At 46.7% G+C, this 27,230-nt stretch overlaps 1 protein-coding gene across 3 annotated transcripts; it reads left to right on the top strand.

Annotated features, from left to right (window-relative positions):
* On the top strand, positions 1 to 26,898 carry TIMELESS (timeless circadian regulator). Of its 3 annotated transcripts, none has more exons than XM_032348672.1 (29): positions 1 to 117; positions 12,086 to 12,246; positions 12,398 to 12,551; positions 12,675 to 12,789; positions 12,886 to 12,948; positions 13,442 to 13,543; positions 13,725 to 13,880; positions 14,120 to 14,253; positions 14,452 to 14,539; positions 16,008 to 16,184; positions 16,645 to 16,862; positions 17,088 to 17,191; positions 17,338 to 17,507; positions 20,499 to 20,633; positions 20,732 to 20,883; positions 21,541 to 21,638; positions 21,730 to 21,850; positions 21,965 to 22,166; positions 22,416 to 22,561; positions 23,164 to 23,249; positions 23,339 to 23,453; positions 23,545 to 23,627; positions 23,850 to 23,992; positions 24,168 to 24,342; positions 24,423 to 24,491; positions 24,615 to 24,733; positions 25,704 to 25,929; positions 26,052 to 26,156; positions 26,296 to 26,898. In XM_032348672.1, exons 2-29 carry the CDS (start codon positions 12,150 to 12,152, stop codon positions 26,367 to 26,369), a joined length of 3,627 nt encoding a protein of 1,208 aa, XP_032204563.1. In that variant the 5' UTR covers positions 1 to 117; positions 12,086 to 12,149; the 3' UTR covers positions 26,370 to 26,898. The 3 variants fall into 3 exon arrangements, with proteins under 3 accessions (XP_032204563.1, XP_032204562.1, XP_032204564.1); XM_032348671.1 differs by having other exon boundaries at positions 23,542 to 23,627; XM_032348673.1 differs by lacking the exon at positions 16,008 to 16,184 and having other exon boundaries at positions 23,542 to 23,627.
* The last annotated feature ends 332 nt before the right edge of the window (positions 26,899 to 27,230 follow it).

Genomic DNA, 27,230 nt, shown 5'->3' with positions numbered 1-27,230 from the left:
CCCAACTCCCCGCGCAGGCGGGGACTGGTCCCGCCGGGTCGGGTGGCGGGAAAGGCTGCGGCCGGGCCCCTGAGGGCCGCTGGCTCCGCAGGGATCCTGAGGACCGGCCGGGAACGGGTGAGTGTGGGGGAGAGAGGGCTCTACCGGACAACGCCCTTTCCGAGCCGTGGGGGCACCCTCGAGAAGTGCTGCTTCTGGTTTCCCGCCACCGGCTTTCAAGGCAGGGGGCGGGGCTTGCGCGATAGGCGCGCACGCGCAATTCCACCCCGAGTTCAGTAGGTGCTGCGGCGTTCACCCCGCGCTCGGCTGTACAGCCGGTCCTCGTGCAGTGGTGCGACTGTGATGGGTTGGATGGCGTGGAACCCCTCAGGTAGAACAGAAGGTTCCCGGGCATTTCCACTTTGGAACTTTCCCATCCTCTTCAGACCCGAAGAAACAGATGCAGCCCGCCAAGCAGGAGTCGGAAATCGGAATTCGCTTGACTTAAATCTTGGGTGTTTATAGAATGGATTTCTCGTTTCTTTAGCTCCTTTCTCTCGGGTGGGAGGCATAAGGAGGATACAGCTCTTGCTTGGGTTTGTGAGCTGGACTGTCAGCTACTAATGAAGCTCCTTCCCCCGAGTCTTGGTTCTTTACTCTGCCCTTCGTGCTGCCGCTAGTTGTCTTTTTACAAAGTCAATCTGGTCATTTCAGATTAAATTTAAAACTCCCCTCTGGTCCCCCACAGTCAGGTTTAAATCCTTTGGTGGCGTCCGTGGCCCTTCACAGTCTGATCCTCTCAGATTAATTTTCTGAAGCGCCCACATTTTTCCTGTGTCATGCACTCGAATCCCAGCTACATGGAAGGGGTGTATCTGCCTTGTGGTCCTTCATGCCTTACGCTCCTGCTGTTCCCTCCACTTGAACTACTTCTCTGCCAAATGAACTTCTCTTTCAGGACTGAGCTCATTTGTCCCTCTGAAAACCTCTATTTCTGGCCCCCCACTGCCCTGGCCAAAGTAGTCACTTCTTCCTTTGTGTTCTGGAAGTATTGTACCTCCTTCTGTTAGTGTCACTGATACAGCCTAGTAAAAAGTTCTAAGCTGTGCACTGTGCTCAGCGACAGGTAGACAGAGATGAATAGGATAGAGTTCCTGACCTTAAGGAACTCACAGTCTAGATGGAAAAACACATGTAAATGAGTCCTCTGCAGTTACTGGGTGACAAGTCTGCACTGGCTTCCTAACTCCTCTTACTTTGGACCCTCTTGAGTAAGCTTATTTATTGCCACAGTTTCACACACCTTGTATTCTGATGCCTCCAAATCTCCAGTTCCAATACTTCCTCCCTCAATTTCAGGACTTGTCTGCTTCCATTCCAGTTTAAAAACCATTTCTTGATAATTCACATTGTGCTGGTCACAATGATTCCTGATCTCAAGGAGTTTATAATTTAGATCAGTTATTAACAGGAGATTGAGTTAGAATCACCGATGAGCACTTTCAAAACACTCTTGTCCAAGCCCAACCCCCTGTAAGTTCAGATTCTGTAACTAGACTCTGAAAATTCAGAGATGAGAAAGAAACACTTCATGCCCTCAGGGAATCTAAGGCTAAGGGAGGGAGACAGACATTTCAAACAATCTGTTTAAGTATGACATATAACATGATCTGTAGATATCATGATGGAAGTATATTTACAGCACAAAGTAGACACACAGGAGAGAGAGGTCTCTTCTGTATGGAAAAGTTGGGAGGAAGTACCATTTGGGCTGAATCTTAAAAGATGAAAGGATAGACTCTAGCGCATTCAGGACAGAAGAGTAACTTGAGAGAGCAACTTAAAAACCAGCAGGGGAGATTATGAAGGACCTTGTATTGTAGGCATTTGAAGCTGCTGAAACTTTGGTTTTGTAGTGTATGCTGTGGTAAATAATTCAAATAGTACTAAAGTGAAAGGTAAATATTTCCTTCTGTTGTAGCCCCGCCCCCGTCATTCTCCCCAGAGACAATCACCATGAAGTTTCTTATGTATCCATTGAAGGGTTTTAAGCAGGGTAGTTATAGTTGTATGGCCAAATCTAGTAACCATTCTGTGAATAGATTTAAGGGAACAAGACTGGAAGCAGAAAAGGAGGTTAGGAAGTGGTTGAGTAGCCTAAGCTAGAGATATTCAGGGTCTGAACAAAGGCAGTAGCAGGGGGGGTTTATAGGGGTTGGATAGGAGAGGTTAAGGAAGTAGAATTAGCCTGAGTTAATGACTTGAGGTATCTAGGATGACGCCTAGCTTTCCTACGTGAATGACCAAGTAGAGAGTGTCAGTCCCTAAAGAGATCCAGAATAGAAGTAGAGACAAATTTAGGGGGAAGATACTCCATTTTGGTCATGTTTAATGTGAAGTATCAGTGAGACATAAAAATGGAGAATGCTATTCATTAGTGGAATGTGAGATTGACACCATGGGACCTCAGTATGGCAAGAGTAGAGATTTGCTGGCTAAGGACTCAGAGATGGTAGTTGAAGACGTGGGAATGGATGAGTTTGCCCAAAGAGGCTATGTAGAATAAGACCAGAAGAGAACTGAAGACCAAGGCCTATGACCACCTGTGCTTGAGAAGGAGAGTAGCTTATGGCATTAAGGAAAGGTTTTGTCTTATGTTGGGTTTTTTCCTCCCTGAGATGGAAGGGCTTCGAGCAACTTATATGGGCCAATATAAAGAAGATCAGAAACAAATGAGAAATGAGGAACAACTGGGGCACCTGGCTGGCTCAGTTGATAGACTCTTGATCTCAGTGTGTTGAGTCCCATGTTGGGTGTAAAGATTACTTAAAAAAAATAAAAATCTTTCTTCCTACATATCCACCTTTCTTTCTTCCCTAATTTCTTTCTTTTCTTTTCTTTTTCTTTCTTTCTTGAGATTTTATTTATTTTTTTCTGACAGAGAGAGACAGTGAGAGAGGGAACACAAGCATGGGGGAACTGAAGAGGGAGAAGCAGGCTTCCCACTGAACAGGGAGCCTGATGCAGACCTGATCCCGGATACTGGGATCAGGACCTGAGCTGAAGGCAGACAGTTAACGACTGAGCCACTCAGCCACCCGGCAAAAGACAAAATCTTTTAAAAAAAGAAATGAGGAACAACCAACTAAGGGACAGGAAGTGATTGATAAATCACAAATGGAGGGCTTAGATTAGAAGCAAAGAAGTCTGGGTGGGCATTTGAAATATGTACGTTTTTAGGCTTGGGTGGAGAAAGTTGAAAGAGTTCTTTGTCTGATGACGGACTGAGTTCCTCAGAGGAAGGGGGCAGAGACACCACCTAAAAGGTCTGGGAAGCAGTGGAGTAGAGGGACTTGAGGATAATGGTGAAAGCTAGAAACAGTTGTTTCTTGGGAAAGAGAAGAGGAAGTGGCCTAGGAACACTAAAAAAGATTGGCTGGGCCAGGCTGAGGGCTGTGGTCAGGCTGGAGAGTACACAGTAGTTGTGTATTATTCCGCAGGATTTGGTTTTCTTCAGCAAGTCTGAGTCCAGACCTAAGTTCAAGAGTCTGGGAAGTGGATGGTTGAACTGAACTGAGATTGGGATCTTTTGCAGGGTTGAATGCAATGAAAGGAAAAAGACTGACCCTTTGCAGAGAATGATATTTAGTGATACACTACCAGGTTATGTGATACTGCCTGTGTGACCCCAGTGTGATCATTTTGTTTTTCAGCTCAAAAATCTTCAGTGACTTCTTGGTTTTTGTTTAAATCCTTGAATTGGTAGACAAAGACAAGGTTGTCCCATAAAGTCAGTTCCAACCCCCTTTTCTACTGCTGTCCTGTCAGTTTCAGTTACCCACAGTGGTTCCCTCTTGGCCTTTGCTCTGGTCATTCTCTACCTAAACTCCCCACCTCCTCTCAGCTGCCTGGACACTGTGGAACCTTCGAAGGCCCCAATCCAGTCACACTTCCTCTGACCAAACGTCCTTGACCACTTTTACCTGAAAAGAGCCCTAGTTTTTCAGAAAACTTTTTTCAGTGTCACTTCCTTAGATCTTATCCTGACTTGTCTTTTACATTATTCCTTTTCTATTAGGCAGGTTCTATTTCTGCAACTACATTTCTTAAGTTTCTTTAGCACCTTTTCTCTTTGGAGGCTCATCATAAGCATTTAGTGGCTGATCATAGAGTCCAATAGGCAGAGAGGAAATGAACATTTTGAGAGTTCTACTTTGTGCTCAGCATTCAGTTAAGTGCCTGGTAGCAATCAGTGCTTCTCAAACTATCTTGGTAAAGGACCAAGTAGGTTCCCCCCCCTCCCCCGCCACCTCCACGAAGGTGTTAAAAATTAGTACTTTTCTTTCTTTCTTCTCCCACCTCCGCCTTTACTGAGTTAGAATTGACATATAAAGTACTTTTCTAAAAACACTTTTGTAAAACACTGGAACTATTTAATTACTAATGATAAACAATTCAAATAGTGCTAAAGTGAAAGACAAATGAGATAAATGTTTCTCCTACCCCAGACATCCGCCCCCCAATTTCCCCAGAGATAATCATTATGAAGTTTCTTATGTATCCATTGAAGGGTTTTAGGTAGGGTGGTTATATGGTCAAATCCGGTAACCATATTATAAAAGACTTAGTAACTAAGGCAGGGAAAGAGGTTAGGTTAGGAAGCAGTGGAGTAATCTAATTTAGCGATACTCAGGACCTGAACTAAATTAAATTACTAGAAAAATAACATGGAAAAAAAATACAGAATTATATAGAGTTTTATACAGATTCAAGGGGAGCCTGTGTGACGCAGTTGGTTGAGTGGCTGACTCTTGGTTTCAGGTTGGGTCATGGTCTCAGGGTCATGGGATGGAGCCCCATGTTGGGCTCTGTGCTCAGTGCAGTTTGCTTAGGACTCTCCTTCTGCCCATCCCTGCCCTCTCTTTCTCTCTCAAATAAAGAAATGCATATTTTATTTTATTTTATTTATTTATTTGACAGATAGAGATCACAAGTAGGCAGAGAGGCAGGCAGAGAGAGAGAGAGAGAGGAGGAATCAGGCTCCCTGCCAAGCGGAGAGCCAGATGCGGGGCTCGATCCCAGGACCCTGGAATCATAACCCACGAGCCGAAGGCAGAGGCTTTAACCCACTAAGCCACCCAGGCGCCTCAAGAAATGCATCTTTTAAAAAATTATTAGATTCAACAAACATTAACTCTTACGTGCTATAAGATGTTCTTTTTTTTATTTATTTATTTGACAGACAGAGATCACAAGCAGGCAGAGAGGCAGGCACAGAGAGAAGTGGAGAAGCAGGCTCCCCACTGAGCAGAGAGAGCAATGCAGGGCTCCATCCCAGGACCCTGAGATCATGACTTGACCTAAGTAGAGGCTTAACCCACTGAGCCACCCAGGCGCCCCTGTAAGATGTTCTAAATGCTTACGCTTCATGTCTATACTTGATGCAGACTGTGGACCAGCAGTGTTCTGCATGTCATGCTCTGAGAAGCACTGCTTTCCATGTATGATGGCATTTAAATATCCTTGTTTATCTTCTCGGTAGACTGATAAGGAAACTGAGCTTTAGGTTAAGCCATAAACTCAAGATCACTAATTTAGTACTGGTCAGAACTGGAATCCAAATGCCAAGTGTCATTCTGTTCATACTAATGATTCTCAGAGCTGGTTCTTAGAGTTGGTTTGGGGCAGAGTTTTTTGTTTGGGTTTACTTTGTTTTCAAGAAGTAAGTTAATTTTCTATTTTCAATAGTACATGTATTTAATATTTTATCCTTTGCTTTTATTTGGTTCTTGCATTTTGAGGCCTACAAGTATGCAAGTATGTTTCAGAGGAATAGTGCTTCCTCTGAACCACTTGGTACTTAGGTGAGTGGGAAAAGTAACTAAAATCCCTTTAAATGTCCAGGTCTGCTGGCTCTAAGTGTTTGACAAGGTTCTCATCTGTCTCTGATGAACTGTGAAAGTAAAATATAGTTAGTTTTTTCATAAATTCTAGTTTATCAAATTTAATGGACTGTATTTTTCTTAAGATTTTATTTATTTATTTGAGAGAGAGAGAGAGTGAGAGAGACCGTAAGAGAGGAGAAGGTCAGAGAGGGAAGCAGACTCTCCGTGGAGCTTGGAGCCAGATGCGAGCCTCCATCCCGGGATTCCTGGATCATGACCTGAGCTGAAGGTAGTTGCTTAACCAACTGAGCCACCCAGGCACCCAATGGTCTGTATTTTATCCTGAGATTTTATTCTTAGTTGTTGTTGTTGTTGTTGTTTTAATGTTTAAATGGAAAATAGGATATATAGTAATTGCATGGGATTTTCTCATAACAGCTTTATTGGGATATAATTTACAGACCATAAAATTCACCCTTGCAGAGGGTACAGTTCACCGAGTTGTAGAACCAATAGCACTAACATTAGAGTGTTTTCATCACCCCCTAAAGAAACTTTGTACCAGCTGTATTCCATCTCTGCTTCTCCCAGGCGCTGGCAACCACTAATCTACTTTGTGTCTCTATGCTTTTGCCTATTCTGGACATTTCATATAAATGGAACATAAAGTATGTAAACTTTTGTGTTTGTCTTCTTTCACCGAAAATAATGTTCTCCAGTTTCATCACTGTTGTACCATGTATCAGCTCTTTGTTTCTTTTTGTTGCCAAATATCTACTCTATACATATGCCACTTCTTGTTTATCCCTGCATTTCACAAAATCTGTTCATCAGCTGTTGGACATTTGGGTTCTTCCCCACATTGTGACTAGTATAAATAATGCTGCTATGAACATTCATGTACACATTTTTGTGTGGACGTACTTTTTATTTCTCTCAGATAAATACTTAAGAGTGGAATTGCTGGGTCTTAGGATAACTCTGTGTTTAACATTTTGAGGAGTTGCCTATTTTCCACAGCAGCTGAACCATTTTAGAGTAAGCAATATGTGTGTGTGTAAGTGTCCTTAAGTTACAAAATGTGAAGTATGCAACCTTATGTTAGTCACCCAAAAAAAAAAAAAAATTAAAGACCCATCTATGAAATCCAACAGTTCAGAAACCGCTGCATTTCTCAAAACAAACAAACAAACAAAAAAACCTATCCAAGAGTTTATTAATGGAAAAAAAAAAGGAATTTCTTCCTTTTCTATTGGTTCTTTGGCAAACGAGAATGGATGGTTTTCCCGTTTTGCCTCTGTTGTGAGTGAAAGGGGCAACATGGGAGGAATTGCTTTCAAAGCAGAAAATCCAGGAAGTGTAATCAAATGCTCTTATTTTAGAACAAAGAGAAATTACAGACTTCTGTTTATTCTGTCCAAGCCTGGAAATAGCTCATGTGGTTTCTCCTTTTCCTTCTTTGTAGGAGGAAAGGATTTGGGGGGGGGTGGGTAACTATAGGAAATCCCACTCTCTCGTCTGTGCATCAGAATTAAGCCTTTTTTTTTTTTTTTAAGATTTTATTTATTGGGACACCTGTGTGACTCAGTTGGTTAAGCATCTGCCTTCAGCTCAGGTCATGATTCCAGGGTCCTGGGATTGAATCCTGTGCATCAGGTTCCTTGCTCAGCAAGGAGCCTACTTCTCTCTCTGCTGGTCACTCCCCCTGCTTGTGCTTGCTCTCTTTCTCTGTCTGACAAATAAATAAATAAAATCTTTTAAAAGGGGGGGGGTTGTTTATTAGAGAGAGCACACGTGAGCACAAGTGGGTTGAATGAGTGGGGCTCAGAGAGAGAGGGAAAATCATAAGCAGACTCCCCACTGAGCAGGGAGCAAAATCAAGAGTCAGCCCCTCGCCCCCGAGGCAGCCCCTATGTGCCATTTTTTAATATAAACTTTTGAATTTTAGTGTGCAGTTAGTTTTTATTTACATGACATATTGTTTATTGAAATTATCAAGTTTTCCTAGTTGTTCCTCAGGGTTAGGATACCTGACTTGTTTCCAAGCCTTCACCATTAAAGATAACTCATCCATAAACATCTTCCTGAAATGTTCATTCTCTCTGAGCCTGTTTCTTCATCTGTAAAATGGAAATGATTGTATCTATCACTTAGGACTGTTGTGAGGTTCAAAGTGTAATAAAGCTATGAAAACATTTTACAAACTAAAATGTTCTAGGAAGAGGTATTATTTTTGTTTTCCTCTCTTTTTTAAATTGTTTTCTTGGGTTATAATCTCCAAAATGGGCTCACTGGTTCAGAGGTTATGACCCAGGATAATCCATTAATTCAAAATTAATTCATTCAGCAAATATGTAACGTGCTCTCTATAGGCATGTTCTAGGCTTTGAGGGGTACAGCAATAAACAGTAAAATGAAACCTTGTCCTCGGGGAACTTTCCTTTTGTTGGGCTGGTTTACGACTTTTATTTTATTTTAGTTTTAAAGGTTTTATTTATTTATTTGAGAGAGAGGGAGAGAGAGCATGAGAGGGGAGAAGGTCAGAGGGAGAAGCAGACTCCCCACAGAGTTGAGAGCCCGATGGGGGGGACCCAGTCTCAGGACTCCGGGATCACGACCTGAGCCAAAGCCGTGCCTTAACCAACTGAGCCTCTCGGGTGCCCCGTCTTTTATTATATAAATATATAAATCAATGATTCCTAAGTGCCAGTGAGCAGAACAGTACTGCTCTGTAATAACATTTCTATCAGTCTGAAGTCAAATGAGAAAAAGAAGGACAGTGTAGGGAGTTTTTCATTAAGACTTGTTTACGTCCCGTAAAGGAAAGGGCATAGCTGAGATTATATAATATCTACTTTTTGTGTGTGTTAAGCTGTTTTTCTTTTATGAAACACTGGTGTTAATAGATGTTAGTGGGGCTTTTAAAAAGTATTTGGTTTTTGTTTGTTTGTTTGTTTTTAATATCCCTATCTTTATTATCTTTACCAGTGAAGATGGTAAGTTTGGGGGGGGACATACACTGGTACATGAAATCATGAGGCTTGGGAACCACTGATTTTTATTTTAACTTTGTATTCATCTGCGTTTACAACGTGCAGTGATATAACTTAACAAACTTCTCACAATACAGTAACCATGTAATGGAAGTGAGGTAGGTGTCTGTCAGTTCAGCGCCTCTGGGGAGCAGGCGCTGAGTGGAGTGAGGAATGCTGTGATAGATCAAGGCGGGAGCAAGTTGGAGGGCAGCAAGAGGCTCAGCCCACAGAGCTGATTGGCCAGTCTTGGCCAAGCCAGGGAGAAACTCAGAAGCAAGGACTGACTGGTAGAGGGGTCCTTGTTGGGCCTGAGGACCCCTGTGCTTATCATTCGCTGAGGGGCTTCCCAGGAAGCGCAGAGCTGGGGTGGATCCTGGAGGTGCTGTCAGCAAGCCACGTTCTTTGCAGCTGAATGATAAGCTCTCTCTTTCTCTCTCTCTCTTTTTTTTAAGATTCTATCTCTTTGTCAGAGAGAGAGAGCGCAAGCAGGGTGAGTGGCAGGCAAAGGGAGAAGCAGGCTCCCTGTTGAGCAAGGAGCCAGATGTGGGGCTGGATCCCAGAACCCTGGGATCATGACCTGAGCCAAAGGCAGATGCTTAGTGATTGAGCCACCCAGGCGTCCTGACAAGCTCTTTCTTGATGAGAAATCTCCGAGCGGGCACCTCCATGGCTGTCACAGCATCCTTTCTGTGACTCTGCCTTGGTGAAGAACAGAGAGGGAGGAAGAGAAGCCAGGACCCTGACCCTACCCTGTGACCCTTGTACTGTTCTTTGTGTTAGTTTTTACCCAATGATTTTTTTTTTTAAGATTTTATTTATTTATTTATCAGAGAGAGAGAGAGAGCACACAAACAGGCAGAATGGCAGGCAGAGGCAGAGAGAGAAGCAGGCTCTCTGCTGAGCAAGGAGCCCAATGCGGGACTCAATCCCAAGACCCTGGGATCATGACCTGAGCGAAGGCAGCAGCTTAACTGACTGAGCCACTCAGGCGTCCCTACCCAGTCATTCTTAAATGAAAGATATTGAGTGCATTCAGAAATCCATAAGCCAATATTTAGTAAAGGAGAATAAGACAATCAGAGTATAAGTGGTCTAGGAGAGGAAGATGAGACCAGACAGTTAAAGTGAGTAGTTTCTCATTAAATGAATGAAGAGTGAACTATTTAAGTTTTCTGTCTCTGGATGATTTCCTAATAGTGCGTTTCCACCCAGAATGGCTGAAATGCGTAAGTGAGCTGTTTGATTGCAGTGCTAATGGACAGGCCCAACATTGCCAGCTTGCTTCATGACCAGAGAGCTTTCCATTAGGTCATCTGACCCATTTCTTCCTCTGCTTTGCCTGTTGCTCTCTGGTTTTGTCAGAACTGCAGCGGGGGATAAAAACAAACCTGCAGGGGATTAGAATCTGCAGTCCTGGGTCTCTTACATAACCTCTATCCATCTCAAGTCTGCAAGGACCGCTCCTTTCCCATCTCCTTTCCCCTTCCCTTAGTTCGATAGCCAAGTCAGCCTTTCAGGTAAAGTGTTGAAAGCAGACGTCTGAGTACTCTGTTGGGGCCAATTTTACAAATACTGAATCTTTACATCACATTGGTCTACAGTCTACAAAGATATCGGTGAAGGGGAGCTAGGACTGTATGAGGTTATGTCTTAGAGGCCCCCAGACATGGCTTTGTCTCTGTTGTTAGAAGGCTTTATCCTGTCACACCTTTCAGTACCAGAGTGTGATGCTGGCTCTTATTTCGAGGAGGATGTGCTGACTCCGCATCTTTATAGACTGTTCTATTTGTTTTTGTCAGCTCCCTAGGCTGCCACTTAGAGAGAGCAGACAGGGAAGTATGCAGTCTGTGTGTGTGTGTGTGTGTGTATGCGCGCGCGCATATGTCCGTGTGTGTACGTATGTAAACACGCCAGAGACCTATCTGAAAAAGCGGGATGTGTCTCGGGAGATCAGAGATCCCACACACTGCACCTACCACACTGGAGTCCAGGTCTGAGGAGCTACAGGTCCCACGAGAGAAGGCACTGAACAGAAGTCTCCCTTCAGACTTCTAGTCCTTCAGTGTTTTATAGGCTCACTCTTGCTGGGCTGAGAGTTCAGAAAGTAGATTAGCACTGTGTGTGGGTAGAAGGGTAGCATGTAGCCTAGAGAAGCAGACCAATTACATAAATGCAAGGAGATAACATCAGGCATTAAACCTTAGTCCTTTGGACACTACCCATTTACTCTTGGGGAACAGGGGTGGAGTCAGGGGCTAGAGGTGGCTATATGGAACAGGGAAAGGTCTTTTCAGAGGAAGCTGCCAAGGCCTGAGAACAGTGTAGCTGAATATGCCAAGGGGACAAGACTGAGGACATTCCCAGTTTTCCACAGGAACAGGTTAGTGAATATAATGTGTGCGTGTGTGTCTGCATTATTAGGGTCAGGTTCTGAAACATCCAAGATTCAGGATCTCCGCCTACTTGATTACCTGATGAGGGTTTAGGGATCTTAATCAAAAGGGACAAGCTTTAGAAAAGGAAGATGGTTCTTCTGAGAACCGGTTTCTATTTAGTTCTTTTCCATACCTATTCTGTTAGACACTAGCTTCTACTAAGATCCCCAAAATTTAAGAGTAACTTTGGGGAGGATGGTGAAGGAACTTTCTGTATCCCCGGTGCCTCAGAAGCCTCTGGACTCCTAGGAATGTCAGATCCTAAGTAGAATCATTGTGTTTCTTAGCTTTTGTGGTACACAGAGCTGTGACAGGGTGTGTGGCGGGGCTGTGGTAGGTGGAGGGGCCTTAAAGGAGAGGGAAGCTCATCCCACCCTGCCCCACCCTTCCTCCAGAAGGCTACGGAGCTCTCTGAGTTTGAAAGTGTCAGGGTTGATGCCTTTCTCTGACCAGCCCTTCTTTCTATATATTACCTTGACTCTGAAACAGGCTGTTTCCATAGTTTTAGATCCAAGTTAGAGTATGGAGCAGATGCTTAATTCTTAGGCTTGGGGTCTCCTTGGTTTTGATGAGGTAGAAGCCTTCATTTAAGCTTTCCCTAGAACTAGGCATAAGACTTTTGGTACTTTGGACAAAAGGGAAGCATTTGAGGACCTTGTTTAGAATACTCTGAGCATTAGGGTCCTCTTCTGTTCCCCTCTCCCTTTCGTGGAGAGGACCCTCCATGTGTTACCTTTCCCTGTCTCTACAGGCCTCCTCCTTGCTGAGTCCTGTCTCCACCTACCATCTGTCTCTCTCGGCTGCTCCACTGGTGTATGGACTTGTACATGATGAATTGTGAACTTCTAGCCACGTGTAGTGCCCTTGGGTACTTAGAGGGAGACACTTACCACAAGGAACCAGATTGCTTAGGTGAGTACCTTTTTGAAGAAACAGGTAAAAAAAAAAACTTGCTTGAATTGCAGAGGTCTGTAGAATTTCTCCAGTTGTGGGTATGGGTAGCCTGGGGGCCAGGATGGAGCTTCTTCCAGGGTTCTTGTAAGTGTTTATTCTGTCCCTGAAGAGAGTGTGAAGGATTTGATCCGGTACTTGAGGCATGAGGATGATACTCGCGACGTGCGGCGACAGCTGGGGGCAGCCCAAATCCTGCAGAGTGACCTTCTACCCATGCTTACCCAGCACTGCCAGGACAAGCCTCTTTTTGATGCTGTTATCAGGTTGGTTCCCCAGCTTTTTCCATTTTACGATGTGCCAGCCTTTGGCGTTTGAGCTGATAGATTTCAGCGTTTGACCCCAGTGAGGAAACTGAACAACGTCTCCTTCCTTCATGGTCTCCCCAGGCTGATGGTGAATTTGACACAACCAGCCTTGCTCTGTTTTGGCAGTGTGCCCAAGGAGCCTAGCTTCCGGCGCCATTTTCTGCAAGTGCTAGCTTACTTGCAGGCCTACAAAGAGGTGAGGCTCTCCTTCAGGGCCCCCTGGGGCCAAAGTTGGGGGCGGTAGGAAAAGGGAGGGTGGGTACCACTTAAGGTCCATTCCCCTATTTTATAGGCCTTTGCCAGTGAGAAGGCTTTTGGAGTCCTCAGTGAAACTTTGTATAAGCTGCTGCAGCTGGTGAGTGAGGGTCCACCTCCCAGGATCCCAGGAGACTCTTAGTGCCTTGCTCCTCCTCCAGGCAGAGGAGTCATTGTCAGGACAGTGGAGTTTGGAGATACGGTCCTAGTCCTTGGCAATACATGGTCCCGTCCATTGTCTCTGGCTGCCTCAGGACTGCTTGTACTATTTTATCCTCCCCCTCCCCCCCCTTTTTTTTACGATTTTATTTATTTATTTGACACAGAGACAGATCACAAGTAGGCAGAGAAACAGGCAGAGAGAGTGGGGGAAGGAGGCTCCCTGCTGAGCAGAGAGCCTGATGCAGGTCTCAATCCCAGGACCCTGAGACCATGACCTGAGTCAAAGGCAGAGGCTTAACCCACTGAGCCACCCAGGCGCCCCTCTTTTCTCCCTTAATCCTGGTTCTTCTCTGGGCTTCTGCCCTTTAGCGAGGGTAGATGCTGGCTGCCTTCCACAGGGAGTCTTTGCCTCTAACCATCCATCTGACTAGGGCTGGGAGGAGCGGCAAGAGGAAGATAACTTGCTGATTGAACGGATCCTGCTGCTGGTCAGAAATATTCTCCATGTTCCTACTGACCTTGATCAGGAGAAGGTGAGAGGGTTTGGGGTTGTATGCCTTCTTATGCTTGGTTAAGGTGAGCTGCCCTTTTTTGCTTTTCTCCCCTCTGACAAGTTAGGGGGGGAACCTTGGTCAAGAAATGAGTTGGAGAACCTCAAGGCAGGGCAGTGAAACCAAATGACTTGTCTTCCTCTCCTTATCACTCACTCCCCAGAGAATCGACGATGACGCCAGTGTCCATGACCAGCTTCTCTGGGCAATTCACCTCAGTGGTCTGGATGACCTGCTTCTTTTTCTGGCCAGCTCACCCGCTGAGCAACAGTGGAGCCTGCATGTGCTAGAGATTATCTCCCTTATGTTTCGTGACCAGGTGAGAACCTGGCGTATTTCCCTAGTCCCTTCATCCATGTACTTTCTGCTGTGTAGCCAGACTTACTCTTGAAACAGTGACTGAATTATCTGGGAGCAGGTGGGTGACAGGTGACCGTGTCCTTAGTATGGGTTACCTTCAACAGTTCTATTTCATTCACCTCTTCTGTTCCCAGCAGGACTGAACCTAGAATAAGGAATGACTGTCCTTCTGACTCTTCCTCTCTGTTCTGAATCTAGAACCCTGAACAGCTGGCGGGAGTAGGACAGGGACGCTTAGCGCAGGAGCGAAGCATAGATGTGGCAGAACTGGAGGTGTTACGCCAGCGAGAGATGGCAGAAAAGAAGACTCGAGCCCTTCAGCGAGGCAACAGGTAAGTGACAGGGAGGTGCCCTCCCTCTGTCCCCAGCCCTTCAGTGTGGAAGGCTGAGGGCTTGGGCCAAAGGCTAAGACAGTGGTGACCAGATAACATTTTGGAGCCATAATATGCTCTGATGTGCTGATGAGAGAGAATGGGGATAAAGCTTCCAGAGAATTGAGGAATCACCCTGGACTATTGTTTTTACTGCAGGCATTCTCGATTTGGGGGCTCCTACATTGTCCAAGGCTTGAAATCCATTGGGGAGAGGGACCTCATCTTTCACAAAGGTCTCCACAACGTGAGTATGCTCCTTATCCGGGGTGGGAACACTGTGGAGTTGAGGGTGAGAGTTGAAGGAGGGTAAGCGAGGGAGCGCCTGGCTGCCTCCGTCGGTGGAGCATGCAGCTCTTGATCTCAGGGCTGTGAGTTTGAGCCCCATGTTGGTGTAGAGATTACTTAAAAATAAAATCATACAGGGCGCCTGGGTGGCTCAGTGGGTTAAGCCTCTGCCTTCGGCTCAGGTCATGATCTCAGGGTCCTGGGATCGAGTCCTGCATCGGGCTCTCTGCTCAGCAGGGAGCCTGCTTCCATCTCTCTCTCTCCCTGCCTCTCTGCCTACTTGTGATCTCTGTCTGTCAAATAAATAAATAAAATCTTAAAAAAAAAAAAATCATACAAAAGAAATAAAGGTAAGCAAGCATCTCTGGAAGTAAACTGTCTTTGTTCTTGGGCTTAGAAAGTTGGAGACAGGGATGCCTGGGTGGTTCAGTCAGTGAAACTTCTGCCTTTGGCTCAGGTCATGATCTCAGGGTCTTGAGATCAAGTGCTTCATTGGGTTCCCCGCTCAGTGTGGAGTCTGCTTCTCCCCTTCCCTCTGGCCCTCCTCCCTGTTTGTTCACATGTGCACTCTTTCTTTCTTTCTCTCTCTCCAAAAAAAAAAGTTTGGGGGGCATCTGGGTGGCTCAGTCTGTTAAGTGTCAGGTCATGATCCCAGGGGTCCCACTTGTCCAGTTCCCTCTGCTCCTCTCCCTGCTCTTGCGCGTGTGCTCTCTTTCTCTCTCTCTCTCTTTTTAAAAATTATTTTGTTTTTATTTATTATTTATTTGACAGAGAGACACAGTGAGAGAGGGAACATAAGCAAACACAGAGAAGCAGGCTTCCCAATGAGCGGGGAGCCCGATGTGGGACTCGATCCCATGAGCCTGGGATCATGACCTGAGCCAAAGGCAGACACTTAGCAGTTGAGCCATGCAGGCACCCCTCTCTTTCTCTCAAATAAATAAAATCTTTAAAACAAAGAAAGAAAGGAGGGAGGAAGGAAGGAAAGAGAAAGAAAGAGAATCTTAAAAAATAAAAAGAAAGTTAGAGACAATAGGAGAAAAAATTTTGAGCCTCCGGCATTATTGTCTTTGTCTATGTCTTCACTTAGTACCAGAGGGAGAGAACCTTCTAAGAGTTTCTTTCTTTCTTTTTTTTAAAACGATTTTATTTATTTATTTGACAGAGGGAGAGACGGCTAGAGAGGAAACACAAGCAAGGGGAGTGAGAGAGGGAGAAGCAGGCTATCCGCCAAGCAGGGAGCCTGATGCAGGGTTCGGTCTCAGGACCCCGGGACTATGACCGGAGCTGAAGGCAGACACTTAACAACTGAGCCACCCAGGCACCCCTAAGAGCTTCTTCTGAGGAAATTGTAGGAATGTGGAAAAAGCTGCAGGGGGAAGGTGGTGGTGGGAAGTAATTCTGACCTCCCCACCCTACACCTCTAGCTCCGAAACTACAGTTCAGATTTGGGAAAGCAGCCCCGAAGGGTGCCTAAACGTCGCCAAACTGCCCGGGAGCTGTCCATTCAGCGCCGCTCTGCCCTCAATGTGAGACTCTTCCTCAGAGACTTCTGCTCTGAGTTCCTAGAGAACTGTTATAACCGGCTCATGGGCTCAGTGAAGGTGAGAGCCTGGGAAGGTGGAACAGAGAGGTGATGGGGCCGGTGGTGGGTAAGAAGGGGACCTGGCGAAGAGCCTATGGGAGGCTGATCCCAGAGTGTAGACTAGTAAGTCAGGCGGGGTATAGGGTGCCCTTGAGAGATGGTGAGAATGCTGGGAGGAGTGGGTTATTGGGGCTGTTTTAAAAAGGCTTAGACACTGGGTGTGGTACATAAACAATGAATTTTGGAACACTGAAAAGAAATTTTAAAAATTAATAAAAAATTTTAAAAAGAGGCTTAGAGAAATTCCCAGAGGAAGAGGAAAGACCTGGAGAGAACAAGAGAGGGCTGGAAATTCCAAATCCTGGAATCAATATTACAATGTTACAATGGTGTCCAGGGTCTATCCCATCATCCTGTAAGATGAGGAAAAAGTTGGAAGCCCTGGAGTCATGACCTGGTCTTTTTTTCCTGGACATCAGGATCACCTGCTGCGGGAGAAGGCTCAGCAGCATGACGAGACCTACTACATGTGGTCCTTGGCTTTCTTCATGGCCTTCAACCGAGCTGCCTCCTTCCGGCCAGGCCTGGTTTCTGAGACCCTCAGTGTCCGTACCTTCCACTTCATTGAGCAGAACCTCACCAACTACTATGAGATGATGCTGACTGACCGCAAGGAAGCTGCCTCCTGGGCACGTCGGTGAGTGGGACAAGAATTGGGGTCAAAGTGGGCATCTTGGCCAGGCTGGGAATCTGAGTGCCTGAATTCTGAGTGGTACTTTCCTTGCTGTTTCAGGATTCAGGTGATTAGGCTGGGGAGCAAGGACAGGCTGGGTTACTGTTTTTGATGAAATATTTTTTGGAACGGGTAGGAGTGGTACTGTTTCCACGGGCCAGCTTCCTAAATTGTCCTCTCATCTCCCAGGATGCACCTGGCGCTGAAGGCCTATCAGGAACTGCTGGCCACAGTGAATGAGATGGACATGTCCCCAGACGAGGCTGTGAGGGAGAGCAGCCGCATCATCAAGAGTAAGGCCCTGGCCTGGTCTCTAATCCTGGCCTTTCCCATCTCTTGACTATATTCTCATTCTTTCCAGTTCCAGCTTCATCCGTCTCTCTCTCTTTCCCAAAGTTTCCAGACCAGTCCTTCCATTCCTTTCTCTTCCCCTTCCTAGACAACATCTTCTATGTGATGGAGTACCGAGAACTCTTCCTGGCACTCTTCCGAAAGTTTGATGAGAGATGCCAGCCACGTTCTTTCCTTCGTGACCTGGTGGAAACCACTCACCTCTTCCTCAAGATGTTGGAGCGGTTCTGTCGGAGCCGTGGGAACCTGGTTGTGCAGGTACTGGACAGCCCTGGGATGTGGAAAGAGTCACAGGGAGGGGCAGAGAACAGGGAACTCTTCTCATATTTCTGTAGCTTGAGCTGACCTATGAGAACTACTGGTCAAGGGATTTGCTGATGTTGCCTCTGTGAGTCTAATACAGTTTCCTGCTTTCATTAAATTAATCTCCAATGTAACGTAAATATCTTAATTCACAGGAAATATTTATGAAACACCTATTATGTGCAAAGCATATAAATCCTGGGGATTCATAATTTTATTTATTTATTTATTTTCTAAGATTTTTATTTATTTATTTGAGAGAGAGACAGTGAGAGAGAACATGAGCGAGGAAAAGGTCAGAGGGAGAAGCAGACTTCCCAGGCAGCTGGGAGCCTGATATGGGACTCGATCCTGGGACTCCAGGATCATGACCTGAGCCGAAGGCAGTCGTCCAGCCAACCGAGCCACCCAGGCGCCCGGGATTCATAATTTTAGAGTTTAGTAATTATGCTGTGATCTTTCCTGGTTATACTTCAGAAGCATTGTAGTGACACGGAAGGAGCCCTAAGTTAAAACTCAGGAGGTCTAGGGGGTACCTGGGTGGCTCATTTGGTTGGGTGTCTACCTTCTACTCAGGTCATGATCCCAGGGTCCACGGGATCGAGGCCAGCATTGGGCTCCCTGCTCAGTGGGGAAGCCTCCCCTCTGCCTACAGTTCCCCCTGCTTGTGCTGTCCCCTGCCAACCCATCAAATAAATAAATAAAATCTTAAAAAAAAAAAAAAAAAAAAAAGCCAGGAGGTCTAGAATCTCATTCTGTATTAGTAACTGTTAGACTAACTCAAGCTGCTCATGTCATTGCCAGATCCCTAAGATGGTATTATAATATAAGCCTGAAACGAGGGGCACCTGGGTGGCTCAGCGGGTTAAGCCTCTGCCTTCGGCTCGGTTCGTGATCTCGGTCCTGGGATCGAGCCCCATGAGGATCTCTGCTCAGCAGGGAGCCTGCTTCCCCCCTCTCTCTCTCTGCTTGCCTCTCAGCCTATTTGTGATCTCTGTCTGTCAAATAAATAAATAAAATCTTAAAAAAAAAAAAAAAAGAAGAAGCCTGAAATGAAATAAAAAATTAAAAGCCTTAGACAAAGGGTGCCTTCCTGGCTCAGTCAGTGGAGCATGTGACTGTTTTTTTTCCTTTTTTTAAAGATTCATTTATTTATTTATTTGACAGAGCACACACATGGGTGAGCACAGGCGTGAGGAGTGACAGAGAGAGGGGGAGAACCAGGCTCCCCACGGAGCGGGGCAGGGGAATATATATATATATATATATATATAATTCAGCTATAAAAAAAAGAATGAAATCGGGGTGCCTGGGTGGCTCAGTTGGTTGAGCAACTACCTACGGCTCGGGTCATGATCCTGGAGTCCTGGGATTGAGTCCCACATTGGGCTTCCTGCTCGGCGGGGAGTCTGCTCTTCCTCTGACCTCTCCACTCTCACACACTCTCTCTCAAATAAATAAATAAATTAAAAAAAAAAAAAGAATAAAATCACCATTTGCAACAACATGAATGGAGCTAGAGAGTATAATGCTAAGTGAAATAATTCAGCAGAGAAAGACAAATACCACGTGATCTCACTCATATGTGGAATTCAAGAAACAAAACAAATTAGCAAAGGAAAAAAGAGAGAGACTGACAAACCAAGAATCAGACTCTTAACTACAGAGAACAAGCTGATGGTTGCCAGAGAGGAGGTGGGTGGGGGGTTGGGGGAAATGAAGGATGAGGATTAAAGAATACACTTACCGTGATAGAAAAAAAAATGATAAAGTCTAAGACAAGAAGAAAATCTCAATGAATTTGTATCCTGAAGATTCAGGCACTCTGCTTTGTAAAAATTTTCCTGTAATTCTTTTTGCTATGGCTTAAAATTTGGTCAGAACTGGACTTAAAAGGGCCAGTAGTACCAGTGAGACCTTGAGAAAAGATATTTTTACATTCAGGGCTCTATTGCATTATCAGAAATGCTTTTTTTTGTTGTTGTTGTTATTTTTTTCAAGATTTTATTTATTTGATAGAGAGATCACAAGTAGGCAGAGAGAGAGGGGGAAGCACGTTCCCTGCTAAGCGGAGAGTCCGATGCAGGGCTCGATCCCAGTACCTCGGGATCTTGACCTGAGCCGAAGGCAGAGGCTTAACCCATGAGCCACCTAGGCGCCCTGGTATTACTGTTTATTGAGTATCTACTGTGTGTCAGACACTGTGCTAAGGCTTTCATGTCATCCTTGCAGTCTTGCCAGGACACATGCACACAGTGGTGAAGCAGCTTGTTCGAGGTCTTGCTAATGGCTAGTATCAGTACTTAGGTCCCCATCTGTCGGGCTCCGAAGCTCATGTTCCTAACCTTTAGTGTGTTATGAGTTTCTTGAATAGAGCGTGAACCTCGAGTGCCTTCTAGTCCTTCTATTTATGCCCCAAACTGGTTCACAGCTTTGATTTGGGGGAGCAGGGGTGGGATGTTGACTCTCATTTTCCTGCTTTTCAGGAGAAAAAAACACAGTTTATGTTTCCATAGGGCTTTGCATTTTACAAAGCCTTTTCATATACAATTTCATATCCTCTTAGCAAATCCGTTCATTCTGTAAACTTGCTTAAGATATCACTGCTTTAGGGAAATCTCTGACCCCAAGAAATAAGTCAAGTACTATTCCTATGTTTTGCTCTGGTATTTTATGCCCAGCCATACTCTAGGTCTTATCCATACTGTAGTATACTTTACCTGTCTACACACCTGTCTCCTCCACTAGACTGTGCTCCTCAAGGGCAAGGAAGTAGACCGCTCACTCTTGCTTCCCTATTGCTTATGAATAGCACATGGTCACTCCGTGACTATTGAATTAATTAATTCAGACCTTGAATGAATGAATGAATGAATAAAGAAGACATTGACAGAAAAACATCTCCTTAGCTTTCCAGCCATCCTAACAACAGTTCTTTCTCCATAGAACAAACGAAAGAAGAGAAAGAAGAAAAAGAAGGTCCTAGATCAGCCTCTGGCATCTGGAGATGTCCCCTCTAGTGCAGGGGAACTAGAGGCTATGTGGCTGTCCCTGGCCGAGCAGCTTCAGCGCTGTGCCCAGGTAGGTAGTTGCAGAAACCCTGCCTTTCCCTAGGGTAGTGTGCTGGTAGGCTGTCTGGGTTTCCCTCCTCTGTTCCCATAGCCTTAATCCCACTCTAGGATCCAGAGCTCAGTTTGGATTCCGTGGTTCCCTTTGACGCGGCCTCAGAGGTGCCAGTGGAAGAGCAGCGGGCAGAAGCCATGGTGCGGATCCAAGACTGTCTCCTGGCTGGCCAGGCCCCACAGGCCCTGGCCCTCCTTAGGTCTGCCCGGTAAGAGCCCTGCCCCCACATCCTTCTGGATCCAACTCCTGGGCTTTTGGGGGCGGAGGGAGGCTTTCATTGTGGTCCAAGGTTCTTTGCTTCCAAAGAGAGAAGTCCCATGAGAAGCACAGGGGCTCTGTACTGAGCACTGAGTCCTGGGCAATTTCATTTGGCTTATTGGGGGGGTCTGTTTTTAGTTTTTATTTTATTTTTGAGAAATATCAGCGAGCACAGTTAATTGGGGAGAAAATACAGATATTCTATTCTAACATTTTGATGAGTCATCTTTTTCCTCCTGTGTTATCTATAGACATACAGAGTTGCCTTGACAAGAATGAAATATTGTACGTACTGTTTTATAGTATTTTTTTACTTCTCAGTATTATCGTTTCTCATGAGACATATTGCCATAATTGTTAATGGCAGTGTGAGATGTACATTTGTTCAACTGATTGTGACACATTTAGATTGCTTGCGTTTTGTTCTTATGGTGTGGGTTGCAGTGTGGCTGATTTCCCTAGAGTCTTTGTTTCATCCTTGAGGTAACAGTTTGCATTCTCTTTCTGGCTGACAGATGAGAGCTGAGTCCAAATTTCTTCACCCACTTCAAATGATAACTCCGACTCCCCCCTGACGAAGGTCTTTTTTTTTTCCTCTGTGCTTCAGGGAGGTATGGCCAGAAGGAGATGTGTTTGGCTCTCAAGACATTTCCACAGAGGAAGAGATCGAGCTGCTGAAACAAATCCTTGGTGCCCCGCTCCCCCGTGAGTCTCCACTTTCTTCACATCCCCTTCCTTCCAGCTCTTCTCCGGAACCAGCGTCACAGAGACCTGATAAGTCTCGTTTTTTCTATAGGGCAGCAGGGGCCAGAGGAACAAGGGGAAGAGGAAGAGGAGGAGGAGGAAGAAGAGGAGGAAGAGCTGCAAGCGGTCCAGGTGTCAGAGAAAGAATTTAATTTCCTGGACTACCTCAAACGGTGCGGGCCGAGCACATAGAGTTGGGCCCCAGGGTGGAGATCGTAGAGCTGGGGGGAGGGTGAGCGGCACCCCTCTCGTGCTGATGCCCGCTCTGCCTCCCCATCTCGGTGTAGTTTTGCGAGCTCAGCTGTCGTGCGAGCCTATGTGCTGCTGCTTCGGAGCTACCGACAGAACAGCGCCCACACTAACCACTGCCTGGTCAAGATGCTGCACCGCTTGGCCCATGACCTCAAGATGGAAGCCCTGCTTTTCCAGCTCTCGCTCTTCTGCCTCTTCAACCGTGTGCTTAGTGACCCAGCCGCTGGGGCCTACCAAGTGAGGACACACCAAGCAGTGGGGACCGAGAGGCTTAGGGCAGTTATAGGGTCACAAAGGATAGTCTTCAGGAGAGAAAGCATGCTGAGAGGTGACAGAACGGTGAGGAGGTAGGCAGACAGATTGAGGGAGGCTGGAAGATAGTCTGAGGGAGGAGGGGCAGCTGGGGACAGATAGAAAGTACCTAGAAGGTCTGGTTGATGTGTACATTGAGGCCAGAGGTCTCAGAGCAGCCTCCTTCTTCCCCAGGAGCTGGTGACTTTCGCCAAGTACATCCTGGGCAAGTTTTTTGCATTGGCTGCCGTCAACCAGAAAGCCTTTGTGGAGCTACTGTTCTGGAAAAACACAGCTGTGGTTCGAGAGATGGCCGAGGGCTATGGCTCTCTGGATGGCGGGTGAGCTTGAAGATGGGGAAGGATGGGCATTGGTGGGCGACACGGGCACAAGAGTGTCAAAGCTGGAGGAGCTTGCAGATCAGTTAGTAGGACTTCCCCTTTCATAGGTGAAAAAACAAGCCCTCAAGTTTTCCCTGAGATCACTCAAGAGAGGAAATGGGACTGGATCCTATGTCTCCTTTCTACTCTGGTTTCCTTCCTTCACCCGCCTTCGTGGGGGGCAGTCAGTTGTCAGTGGGGTTTGGCTCTTTGGAGAAAGTCCCTATATGCCCTGTCCCAAAATGTGCTGGGCAACTATGAGGGTTCGTGGAACTGTTTGCCCTCTTTTCCTGGAACTCAGCTCCTCTCCTTTTTCCATATCCACTGAGCCCCTGCAGTGTCTGCTTCCACAGGCCCAACTCGGAAAGTCTCTTCATTTGACTTTTGGGTTCATTAAGTGGAAGGACAATGAGGGAAAGGAAGCACACTGAGACATCCACTAGCTGGCTTCTCTGAGTTCCCTGCGTTGCCCTTGTTCCTTTTAGAGCTGACCGGAGAGGGCCTGTGGTCTCCTTTTTCTGGGCCAACATCCTACATGCTCACTTTCTCCTTGCCCCGTTTAGATCTTCCAGTCGCAGACCCCCTATTTGGAGCCCAGAGGAGGAGGCCCAGCTTCAGGAATTGTACCTTGCTCATCGGGATGTGGAAGGTATGAGTCCTTGAGATCTGAAGATTTCTGCAGTGAGCAGCAGGAGCTCTAGGATCCCTCTTTACTGCTTCACTCCCCCTCCACCTTAGGTCAGGATGTGGTGGACGTCATCTTGGCCCAGCTGAAAACGCCTCGAACACGCAAGCAGGTCATCCACCATCTGGTACGGCTGGGACTGGCTGACAGCGTCAAGGACTTCCAGAGGTAGAGGCTCATATGCTCTGGGGGGCATTGAGATAAGGAGTCCTCCGTTTGCTTCTGGGGCCCACTCTTCCACTGACACCTCCTTAAGCAGGAAAGGAACCCATATTGTACTGTGGACGGAAGATCAGGAGCTAGAGCTGCAGCGGCTTTTTGAGGAGTTCCAGGACTCAGATGGTAAGTGATGGGGCGGCTTCCGAGCCTCTGAGATGGGAGCCGAGCTGTCCCTGTCTTGCCCTTGCCTCCTAGTTCCGAGGAAGGCTTATCCCATCCCTTCTTTCCCTTTACTCTATTTGTGGTGTCATTTGTGAGTAATTCACTCAGTTTGCCTCTTTCCAAAGGCCTCTTCCTTCACTACTCCCTCCCCGCTGCCGCTCTACACGCTTTCCCTCTTTGTAGATGTGCTGGGTCATATCATGAAGAATATCACTGCCAGACGCTCACGGGCCCGGATCGTGGATAAGCTGCTGGCTCTGGGAGTGGTAGCCGAGCGGCGGGAGCTGTATAAGAAACGCCGCAAGAAGTTGGCGCCCTCCAGCCTGGTAATGCTCCTTCCCTGGCTCTGCAGGCCCTCCTTCTCCACCGCCCTCCCCGCCCAAGTGCTCCTCACTGGTTGCTGGGTTGCTCACCTGCATGCTTCCTGCCTGAGGCTCCTCTGGCCGGGTACCCTCAGTTTCCAGATGACTCCGCTCCATCCCCACCCCCACTGAATTTTAGCCTAACGGAGAGGAGTCCCGGAAAGATGTTTGCCAGGAGGATCTGGAAGAAGGAAACCTGCCAGAGGAAGAAAGTGACGAGGGTGAAGAGAAAGAGGAGGACTCAGAAGCAGGGCAAGCCCAGGGTAGCTCAGTCCTTTCAACCGAAGCCCTTGGGCAAAGCCTGTCTCAGGAAGGTGAGCGCTTGGGCTGGAGACATGTCCCAGTGGAGGGGTTAGCAGCATGAGCCAATGTTACGCTTCCCTCCTTGCCGTAGGCTTCTCTGCTCCCCTTCTGTGGCTCCAGAACTGTCTGATTCGAGCAGCAGACGATCGAGAAGAGGATGGTGAGTGGATAGAGGACGGTTTTCGGGGCTGAGGGTACTGGAGGCTGCCAGAGACCTGGCCCTGGGGCGGACGACCGGTTCTAGCTTCTGACTCTCACCACATGACTACTGCCCCCGTCCTAGGCTGCTCCCAGGCAGTGCCTTTGGTGCCGCTGACCGAAGAAAACGAGGAAGCGATGGAAAATGAGCAGTTTCAACAGCTATTGCGCAAGCTAGGGGTTCGGCCTCCTGCCTCTGGGCAGGTAAAAACACCAGTTCCACTTCCGGCCACCGGGCGTGTTGCTGCTACTGTACATCTCTCTCTCTCTCTCTCTCTCTCTTTTTCTTTTAACTGTACATCTCTTCCTCCTTGTTGCAGTTGCCGTCTCTGACCTCCTTACTGGTCACCTCTAAGGCTCCTGCACAAGGCGTCCTGTTCATGTTTTCTGATCCCCTAGTCCCCTGTTCCACCTTACATGCTGCCCCCCAAGTTATCTTCCTAAAGTATGGTTTTTATTACATCACCCCCCTGTCCAGAGCACTGGGTGGTTCTGTGCTGTTGGCGGGACACAGTCCACAGCCTCTGGGGGGCATGCTGAGCCTGGGCCAGCCTTCACAGCCTCAAACCCATGCCACCCACACACCTCATTTCACCGTCGTTGTTCAGGACTACTTTCCATACCTCCAAACAGCTGATCACGCCAGCCCCTCCACTGGAGGTCTCCAACCACATATACAAGGCGATACTCACCTATCACCCATCTTCCGGCTGAACCTCCACTCAGCCTTCAACAGTCAGTTCAGTTGTCCCCTCAGAGAAGCAATCCCTACCACTCCTTCCCCCACTGAGGTGAAAGTAGGACCTTTGGCAGCTGGGATTTGCTCATTCCCTCGATGTAGCCCCAATCCCGTGATGTTACAGTATGTTGGTTCTTTCTTCCACTAGATCGTGGGTTTCTTGAAAGCAGCGATCATATCTCATTCACCTTTAGATCCCTGATATTTGTTTGTTGATTTATTTAACAACTGAATTTACTGGGAACCTTCTGATGTCTCCGGCATTGTGTTAGACTTTGTGCATACATTGGATAAATAAGTGAGAAGTAGAATTGACAACCGATGTGGATCTCCACCAATGTGGGGTTGTATTTACTCGTGAAAATGTCAAGATCTGGTGAACTAGAGATTGCTCCTTCCATGTCACTCCCATTTTCAATTTTTTTGCTCCTGTAGGAAACCTTCTGGAGAATTCCAGCTAAGCTGAGTCCTACCCAGCTCCGGAAGATAGCAGCTTCTTTGAGTCAGCCAGAGGAGGAAGGAAAACTTCAGTCAAGACTGGAACCTACCGTCCCTGAAGAGCAAGGCCCTGAAGAGGAACACCAAAAGGAGTACCGTGCACAGGCCCTACGGGCCCTCCTGTTAGCCAGAAGAAAGAAAGCCGGCCTGGAGTCCCCAGAGGGTAAGACCATTTACCTGTGGGGTATTATGGACCAGCTATGTTGACCACAAAGGCTGATAGGGTATTTTGAGAATATTTGGGGGCCCGGTTCCCTAATTCCAGACCTCTTACGGTCATTTCAGGGGAAGGGCCTGCTGGCGAAAAAGAACAGCTGAAAATGGCACCCAGGAAGCGTCAGCTGCTAGACAGTGATGAGGAACAGGAGGAAGACGAGGGCAGGAGCAAAGGTAGGGTGTCTGATTGGGATCTGCTTTTTCTTCTCACCCTTAGCACTCTTCTCCTCAGTCCTGAAGACTGACCCTACCCGCCTTCTTCCTCCTTAACGTATTTAGATACTCTCTCTTCTCACCCCTGTCATTCCCCTAGGCCCAGAGTCGAGAGCTCCAGAAATCCCAAAGAAGAAACGGTTCCAGATTGAGGATGAAGATGAGAGCGACTGAGGAGCCAGAAGCTTCGGGGAAGGGCAGACCATTTTTAAGTCAGAGTTCAGAGAGTCACACAGGACCCAGAAACTTCTCTTACCAGACAGAAGCAGATCTGGGGTTCAGGAAGTTTAGGCAACAGCAGTGGACAACTCTGCAGTCATTCCTTGCTTCTCCCAGTTTTAACAGTCTGACTCAGTAGCTCTCCAGAGACTTACTTCTCTTCTTTTAGGGTCCATTTCTTTGGGTTAGCAGCGCCCCTTAGCAAATGGGAGAAGTGAGTAACATATAGAAGGCACCTTGGAACACTTTTGGCTTTCTGCTAGAGGTGGGTCATAAGACCAGATGGGGAGCTTTGTGACATGATGGGGGGCGGGGGGTTGCACCAGTTTTAAAAGGCACCAGATGCTCCCATCCTCATTTCTTTCCTGTGATCACCCCGTAGACACCAGATTGAACCTAATTCCAGCAGTTGAGGTAGGATTAGGATGCAGTACTCGCTAGATGACGAATGTGTTTGGTATTAAATTAAATGTGTTTAATTAAATTAAAAGTCACCAGCATTGATCTAATGTGCCCATCTGTCTAAGTACCCCAGCCTTCCACCTATGTTCTTGGAAGAACTTTTAACTCTTTGGGTTAAAAGAAACCATCACCCATCCCTTTTCTCCTGCCTTCCCTACAGAAGACACAAAAACATTCTCACCTCTGTAGGTGTACCCTACCCTTTGTCTAGGGTAAATCTTCAGTGTGACAAGTGTATCTAGCAGGAAGAAGCAGGAGCCACAAAAAGGAGCAAGAGCCAGTCTGCCAGCTTGGGGCAGAGTAAAGGATAATGTCTGGGCGAGAAAGAGATGGATAAATATTGCAAATGTCATG

The sequence above is a fragment of the Mustela erminea genome, chromosome 6 (genome assembly GCF_009829155.1).
Source record: "Mustela erminea isolate mMusErm1 chromosome 6, mMusErm1.Pri, whole genome shotgun sequence".
Lineage (NCBI taxonomy): Eukaryota > Metazoa > Chordata > Mammalia > Carnivora > Mustelidae > Mustela > Mustela erminea.
The sequence above is the reverse complement of the archived record's forward strand: the minus strand, read 5'-3'. Positions and strand labels throughout refer to the sequence as shown.